General features: G+C 34.7%; 2 protein-coding genes across 2 annotated transcripts; one reads left to right on the plus strand and one right to left on the minus strand.

Annotated features, from left to right (window-relative positions):
* The first annotated feature begins 340 nt into the window (after positions 1-340).
* Positions 341-5,573, plus strand: LOC118275941 (tubulin gamma-2 chain). Its single transcript, XM_035594094.2, has 10 exons — positions 341-522; positions 616-818; positions 1,019-1,165; positions 1,715-1,851; positions 2,658-2,852; positions 3,193-3,313; positions 3,431-3,562; positions 3,647-3,829; positions 4,104-4,290; positions 4,420-5,573. Exons 1-10 carry the CDS (start codon positions 474-476, stop codon positions 4,434-4,436), a joined length of 1,371 nt encoding a protein of 456 aa, XP_035449987.1. The 5' UTR covers positions 341-473; the 3' UTR covers positions 4,437-5,573.
* On the minus strand, positions 4,698-8,266 carry LOC118276001 (cAMP-regulated phosphoprotein 19). The gene is made up of 4 exons (XM_035594130.2): positions 8,087-8,266; positions 7,691-7,737; positions 6,729-6,845; positions 4,698-6,646 (listed from the first exon to the last, which is right to left on the minus strand). Exons 2-4 carry the CDS (start codon positions 7,727-7,729, stop codon positions 6,455-6,457), a joined length of 348 nt encoding a protein of 115 aa, XP_035450023.1. The 5' UTR covers positions 7,730-7,737; positions 8,087-8,266; the 3' UTR covers positions 4,698-6,454.
* Between the last annotated feature and the right edge of the window lie 95 nt (positions 8,267-8,361).

Below are 8,361 nucleotides of genomic sequence, written 5' to 3' on the forward strand. Positions count from 1 at the left end.
AGTTTCCTCATTGTTTCTGAAGTTTAAGTTACGTTACGTTCATTGAGATACATTTTCATTTAACTTTTTCAATATTATAATTTATACTCAAAACTAACACGGTGAAACCTAGAAGCAAATGCGTGAATTATAAAACTAAATACGAAAAGTCTAATAAGAAAAGGATTGATACTTTTCTAAACTACGATAATTTGTTATGAACGTACCCAAAACCTGAGTCTGTCATCCATTGTTAGGAATATTGTATTCAGCTTATTCCATTGGTTAATAATTGTATTAGGACTACTGTAACCAATAGAATTTCATTCCAGTTTACGAACTGTTTTGACAAATCGGAGTGAAATTGACAACAAACTTGCGATTTGGTAATGGGCGACAGCGGCTCATGGATTTGTTTATTAAATTGTTTTGAAAAATAAACGGCCTAAATAAGGTTAATTTGTTGTTTAAAGTTGTAAACAAAATATTTCAAAATGCCGAGTGAAATGATAACATTACAACTCGGCCAATGTGGCAATCAAAGTGAGTAAAACATCGTCTGACTATTATGTTTTAATCGGTTATTTTAAATTTGTTTCAAGGGTACATAATAACAATTAATTAATTTGTTAACAGTTGGTTTCGAGTTTTGGAAACAATTGTGTATAGAACATGGTATTTCTCCTGAGGGAATACTGGAGGAATATGCTTCGGCAGGTTCAGATAGAAAAGATGTGTTCTTTTATCAAGCCGACGATGATCATTACATTCCTCGCGCCGTTTTATTGGATTTGGAGCCTCGTGTCATACATACGATCATGAACTCGCCATATGCGAAGGTATGGTATCTTTTTCGCAATGTTTACCAATAAAATCTACCACATTGACTGTATAATGGAGTAATTAACTATTTTCCCTCTAATTTCAACACTAAAGTTAATTAATTGTTCGAGCTTTATACATACAACTATGAATACCATGTTAACTGTTAGTTATCTATCTATTATTGTATAAATCCTACATAATAAATTAATTTCAGTTATATAATCCGGAGAATGTGTATCTTTCAAAACATGGAGGTGGTGCTGGTAACAACTGGGCATCAGGATATGCTCAGGGTGAGAAGCTGAATGAAGAAGTGTTTGATATTATAAACAGAGAAGCTGATGGCAGTGATAACTTAGAGGTATGTCTGTAGTCACTATGTACTCTAAAATGTTTAATGTACTAAAAAGGAAATGGTATGTTGTTTTGTAATCTAGTCTTAATTGAATAATTGTAAAGACAACAAGAAGTTTCATTCATAATCCTCACTGGTATTTCCATTCTACTTATATCATGTTTCTCATTTAGATATTCAAATTATTATACTTTTTTCTTCCCCTATGAAGTGTGAAATTGTTTTAAAATGTTATGTATTACAGATTATATAGATTAAAATACCAAAACAGACTAGATTGGCTTCTAATAGGATACACTAATCTAATTGTCTAACTCTTAACTCAATTATCCTCCTACTAATAATAAAATGTTTGTATGTTTGTTTGTTGCGCCTTCACATCTAAACAACTGAAGGGATTGGGATGAAATTTAGTACAGGGGTAGATTATGATCTGGAATAACACATAGGTTTATTTTTATCCCACGGGAACACAAGTGAAGCCCATTCAGAAGCTAGTTCTTTATATTTAGCAATATACAGTTATTTATAAGTTTAATAAACCATTTGTTACAGGGGTTTGTTCTCTGCCACTCAATAGCTGGTGGAACTGGGTCAGGCATGGGTTCCTACATCCTGGAGCACTTGTCCGACAGGTTCCCAAAGAAACTGGTGCAGACGTACAGTGTATTCCCCAACTTGGATGAAATCAGGTATGTTATAGAATATTGTATTTTATTGATTGTTAGATATACACCACAACATGACTGTATTAATGTATTGTGGAGTAAAACATAATAGTCCAGCTAGACAAGTGGTGGACAAACATTCTTCCTGAGAATTTCATGGACTATTAGGCTAATTGGTCCTTTTCTCCCAGCACAGTTCTTCTTCTCTCCGCCACCACACCATAAACTAAACACAAATCCATTCATTCATTCATTATAGATTATTATTGACTTTAATGAATTTGACTATAATTCATCCGATTAATCAGGTCATTCCTAATTTTTATCTATGAAACAAGGGAAGATGAACATCAGCAGACAAAAATCTATATTTTGTTATATTTAATTCATTGGCAATGTCAAAGTTAATTGGGAAAGAGTTAAAAATCCTACTTTACGTAGTTTCAACGAAATAATGGATCCAGTCACGCGATGCGCGGTCAACGCTATCGTTAAAGAACATTGCAATGCCACGGTTGTTAATGTTTTTATGTCTCACTATATTGTTAAGAAATAGTCATGTATTCTTCATTGTTAATAACATAAGGAAGAACTAAACCTATTGCTAAAGGGGTTGATAGAGATATGAGCTATTCACATAAGAGATACTCACAATAAAGAGTAGCATATAATTACACAATAAAGAGTACCTATATGTTACCTATTGCCATACTCTACGCAGGCACACTAGCCATCATTCTACTAAGGAGGCACAAGGTGCGTCCACATTTACAAAACGCACCGATTACGAGCTACTTAAAAACCAACACCAATTTTTTATTATTTCCCAGTGATGTAGTAGTCCAGCCATACAACTCCCTGCTGACGCTGAAGCGCTTGACAGAAAGCGCCGACTGCGTGATGGTGCTGGATAACACAGCGCTGAACCGCATCGCCAGCGACCGCCTGCACATACAGAACCCGTCGTTTGCACAGATTAACACGCTCGTCTCTACTATCATGAGTGCCAGTACCGCTACACTAAGGTAAATACGTTTTGACGTACGAAAACGACTTGTATGGTAATTTTAAGTCTTTAAATCATTAAGCGTGTTTTATGTTTTACGGCGTACGTATTGTTTGACGATGTTACTCGACTAGTTTCAAGTTACGCTAGGGGCTCATATTCATGAGTAGCGCAGTTACGTGAGTAATCCGTAAAACGTTAATTAAATAGGTATGTCACACGAGAATTCATTATCATCAACAGCCTATAAGTGGCCACTGCTGCACCTAAGGCCTCTTCTCGTACGGAGAATTAGAAATTTCTTTTCGAAACATACGAGTATGTATAATACAAAAATTAACAATGTGTTTACTTCGCAGATACCCATCATACATGAACAACGATCTGATCAGTCTGGTGGCGCCGTTGATTCCGACGCCCAGGCTACACTTCCTTATGACTGGGTACACGCCGCTGACGGCCGACCATGAACTCAATACCGTGAGTCAAAAATATCAAATTATTACGATCGAAAATCGAGTTAAAATGCATAGATATAGTCGATGGGCTGTAGGTTATTATGATAATGTTACTTTAATGTTTGCTTTTGTTCTCTAGGCGCCGAAAATTCGAAAAACGACCGTACTCGACGTAATGCAAAGGCTGCTTCAACCAAAGAATATGATGGTCTCACTCAGTCCAGACAGAACGAATCAACACTGCTACATATCGATATTAAATATTATACAGGTAAACATAAACTTTAGCAGATTTTATGTAAATGAACTTATATGAAAAGAGCATTTAACTATCTGTTTTTATGTCATATTTCAGGGTGAAGTTGACCCATCACAAGTACACAAGTCACTGCAACGCATTCGGGAACGAAAACTAGCCTCATTTATCCCGTGGGGCCCTGCATCCATACAAGTTGCACTGTCGCGCCGGTCGCCCTACGTGCACGCCTCACACAAAGTTTCAGGGCTCCTACTTGCCAATCACACGAACATATCATCTGTAAGTTTCTATTCTATTGTTTAGAGTTTTAGACAATGATAACACTCGGCTTTTCATTATTTATCGAGTCGAGCGTGAATTTGGAAATCGAATTAGAAAATCGAAAATCCAAGTTTTTGCCCTGTTCCGAAATTAAACCAGATATCCTTGCTTGTAGAAGTACCATCCTACTAATGATACAATACACACGAGATATTGTAAATAAATAAATAACACATTATGTATTTTAATACCTGATCATAAGCCCATTCCTAAACATTATTCCTTTTTCCAGTTGTTTGACAGATGTCTACAACAGTTCGACAAGCTACGCAAGCGCGAGGCTTTCTTGGAGGTGTTCCGCAAGGAGCCGATGTTCAAAGACTCTTTGGAGGAGTTTGATGAATCTCGTGGAGTCGTCGACGACCTCGTACAGGAGTACCAGGCTGCAGCCACCCCAGACTATGTGCATTGGAATCCAGGTAAATACCTGCTTACATAATAGTATATTTATATTCCATTAAAAAACTTGAATAAATCTTTGTCTTTAAGATATAAGACATATGAATGTACAGTAATATTGTAATACAAAGTTATTTTTTCTTTTTCAGAGAGTAGTCAGATATAACACTGCTGGATAAATGAAGATGGGACATAATATGTTAACAGGACTGATTGAACGCACTGTGAAAGGAATTCCAAAGGAGATGTCAAGTGGTGTTATGAAGGTGTACCCTCGATTGATAATTTAAGTTTTTTGTTTGTTTAACAAGTGCCATTTATTATTGTATTCTTTTAATCTCATTTTGTTAACATTGTTTACTCGAATATGTTATGTTATGATGCCATGGTATAAGCTAAAACACGCACAGTCTGAATAAAAGTCCGCTTTTTTTTACCAAGAATTTATTTTATATTTAATAGTAGCTATCTTTTCAACATTCCCTTAATCCATACCATTCACTTATCACTCTCGTGCGAACGTTATACATGTGGTTTGTACGTCCCGGCTATTGACACGCAATACAGACTGCTTTACAATCTATTTTATAGACGAACATCAATATTACGTGAGTAAAACATGAAACTAAGAGACTGCCGACGACAATCACACCGTGAGGTTTAGGCGCATTCTAGGAGCTTAGCAGTGAAAGCATTACCTTCTGGTAAAGCAAACTATATTATGTCTAGGCTCCTAAAATGTACTTAACACATACAAAAATCGCGCAAATGAGCTACATGTATAAAAATAAAACACTTGCCCAAATGGTTTCTATGCTCATATCTTGTGTTCAGCGCACTAGAGAGCAGATCTCAAGTCCATTGTCTTATTTTAATCCTTATTCATGTATTTTACCCTCTTATTTACTCAGTACTATGGCATATATACAGTCTCTACTGCCATCACATTGAAATATTACTGGATACATAATTATGTGAATATATTGATATTACATGATTCATCTATTTCTAAAGCATTACATTTTTTGTTAAAACTGACACATATTATGTACATTACTGGTTTTTAAAAAGTGATGACAATACATTCTACAGCATATGTTTATATCTAAAAGAACGTGTCTATATCTGGCCATTACTATAGAACAAAGATTCAACCAATCTAACATTGAACTACTAGTACTAATATTAGCTGGAATAATTTTACGTAAAAAATTTAACATAGCCAGTTTTGCTGCATCTGATGTTATTTTACATGTCAGCCATATTTTATTACTTATCACTGGATCATTTAAAATAAATATTTTATAAAAGATATTGTAACATTTTTTATTTTGGATACAATTAATAAGACCTTGCAAATACTTTGGGCAAGATCATACAATCGTCACTTTCGCAGAAGTCAAAAAGTTCGGTAAATATGTATGCGTCATGTTAGAATCAGTGCAGCGTGAAGCATATGAGTAGTGTACCACAATACCACAAACAACACCCGTTTACAGGCATGTTTGGCAAGTGACGACATTAACTTAACCACTGGCACATGGCTAGAGATGAACAAGAATATGACAATATCATTAGAACATAATTCACACGCATCCTTAACACACAACACTATAACTAATTTATTAATTTTATTATACATCAATATAACAGCTGTTCTTATAAAAGTTTTGTTTAAATTTCAACACAGACTAATTACGAATCACAATGTAGATAATTAACTATCAATCAAGGTGCTAAGAAAAATGTTATGTGATGAGAAATGAATTAATGCAACATTATTGTAAGTGAACATTTATATAAAAATAAAAGCGATGCCGAGTGCGACGCGTTACTTGCAAAATAAAAATGTGCCCTAAAATACAATGACTTTCTACAATAGATTATTGATAGAAACAAATAAAATGTATGTGATTAAAATGTGATGTAATGCAATCATTATGTTTATCTCATACACTTTATATATCTGTTCTAGGCCTCACTAGGAAAACAATGCATGCAAATATTTATTTGATAATAATGCTCATATAATAAGGAGCTTCGACTGGGAATGTGCAAACAGTCACTTGCATTCTATTAACTTAGTGAAGCCATGTTTATAATGATTGTAGAAGAGAACATTGTACAGGCCTTCTGGAATATTAGTTAGTGACACGGCCTAATGTCAACAACGGACACTGTGGGCTAGGAAGTCTGGCTGGGCGCCTGGAACTTGGGCTGGATGATGGATGTCTTGCGCAGCGGGACGGTTTCAGGAGTGGGGATGGCATCACCAGTTGGCAGCTTAGCAGGGGCAGCAGGAGCCTTGAATGGTTGAGCCAAGTTGCCTGGCCTCTGTTTAGCCATTTGGTAATCTCCAGAGTCGAAGAATTTTTGCTGAAATTTAAATTTTACATCATTAGCTAAGGCTATTGAAACTACAGTTTCATAGAACAAGAGATGTGTTATGGATACTGACCCCTTTAGCTAGCCTCTTCTGTAGGAATGCAGAGTGGCCTCCTGGTCCTCTTCCAAGCATGGCATTAGGAAACTTCGCCTTTAATTTTGCTTCCTCTAATTTTTCCAACTCCTTTGGCTGCAACAAGATTCCATATGTACATACATACATAACCTCATACCAGGGGCCTACTCTAATTTAACGAACGAACGAAAAATCCTCGCAAGTGAAGATAAATAAATATATTTTGATATATTTAATAAATTAAAAATAAGACGTTATATCAAGTAATTCTATTAGTAAATCAATAAAACCTATGGCCGAAGATTAAACGAAACTTCGGATTCGAGAACAGGAGCAGGCCCCCTGTTTCCCGTAGGAATAGGCAAAGACAATGGAACACCAAGATTTTAAGAGTCTTGTAAATAAAATACTAGATAAATCACTAAAAGGGAATCGTAGCAATGCTTAGCTTAATTTCTTTGAAGAATTCATCTTCATCAATCATTCTGCATCAGTGTTTTATTGATTATACCTTTGTAATATTGAGTGTTGTCAAACACAAGATTTGCATATAACAATTACGTACTAATCCATCATAAATTCTATACAGAGACTCGATATGTTCCACACAGAATTTTGTAGTATACAATTTCTCAGGTATCATCAAAATGGCCCCAGATTTCTTTTATTTCTACTACCACTTGTTTAAATAGAAAGACCTTTGATAACAGTATGTGTTTATTTGTTTTAAATCTTATCAAACTTCCTACATTGATAAAGATTTTCTTCTTAAAATGCACTTACAATGTACACTTTAACATTTTATCATCAGATATTATACAGTATTGTAGCTATACAATACTTGTGATTGATGAATAGGCAAAAAGATATCAACCAGTGTATCATTGGTGTTTTGTTTATATTTTATACATAATTCTAATAGGTACGAATAATTAATGTTAACATAATATTGTACTTACGTCCTTTGGGGGCTCAGGCTGATCAGGAGAATCACTCATTTTGATTACTGCAAAAAGGAAGGTACCTTTTAATTATCAGTACTTATTGCATAAATTAATATAGTCTAGAATGTACTCTAGTTCGCTATCGGGTTATCGGAGCATCTAACCTACTAGGCGATTATTGTTAGCGCAAACTGTTTTGTTTACCCTCTAATTAAAAACAGAGCTGGGTGTACAACAACGTTAATCGAGAACAAATTGCATTCAGATTTAGGTGCTAAGTAAACATAAGCAACTGAATCTTCCTCTAAATTCACAACAATACAATTAACAAGAGAAACACATGGTTCATCACAAAAAACAATAAATTCGTAAGGTAATTCAATAACGTTCATTCAAAGGAAAGTTGTTTACCTTGGTATTGATCTTCCGAGTCAGTATCTACGTGGATGTTTTGCACATCTAATTATAATTACAGCAATAGTAATATCAAGAATTCAACACAATCGATTATTTCGTTAAAATTAACAACAAATCGCAAATTCTCGTGATTTTCGTAACGTAAAAAATGGCGTTTTCAAAAAATGTTGCAATATATACAGTTATAAATTCTACCAATACCCGTTACATACTTTTAAAATACTGTGTGTGAACATTTTGATTATTATACATAATAACGTCATGACCAA

Source organism: Spodoptera frugiperda, chromosome 15 (genome assembly GCF_023101765.2).
Source record: "Spodoptera frugiperda isolate SF20-4 chromosome 15, AGI-APGP_CSIRO_Sfru_2.0, whole genome shotgun sequence".
Taxonomy (NCBI): Eukaryota; Metazoa; Arthropoda; class Insecta; order Lepidoptera; family Noctuidae; genus Spodoptera; species Spodoptera frugiperda.

Coding starts and splice junctions, on each gene's coding strand:
- LOC118275941 (XM_035594094.2), top strand. CDS start 474: ATGCCGAGTGAAATGATAACATTACAACTCGGCCAATGTGGCAATCAA. Junction 1,166..1,714: donor ATGGCAGTGATAACTTAGAG/GTATGTCTGTAG, acceptor CATTTGTTACAG/GGGTTTGTTCTCTGCCACTC. Junction 3,830..4,103: donor ATCACACGAACATATCATCT/GTAAGTTTCTAT, acceptor TCCTTTTTCCAG/TTGTTTGACAGATGTCTACA.
- LOC118276001 (XM_035594130.2), bottom strand. CDS start 7,729: ATGAGTGATTCTCCTGATCAGCCTGAGCCCCCAAAGGAC. Junction 6,846..7,690: donor AGCCTGAGCCCCCAAAGGAC/GTAAGTACAATA, acceptor ATCTTGTTGCAG/CCAAAGGAGTTGGAAAAATT. Junction 6,647..6,728: donor AGAAGAGGCTAGCTAAAGGG/GTCAGTATCCAT, acceptor TTTAAATTTCAG/CAAAAATTCTTCGACTCTGG.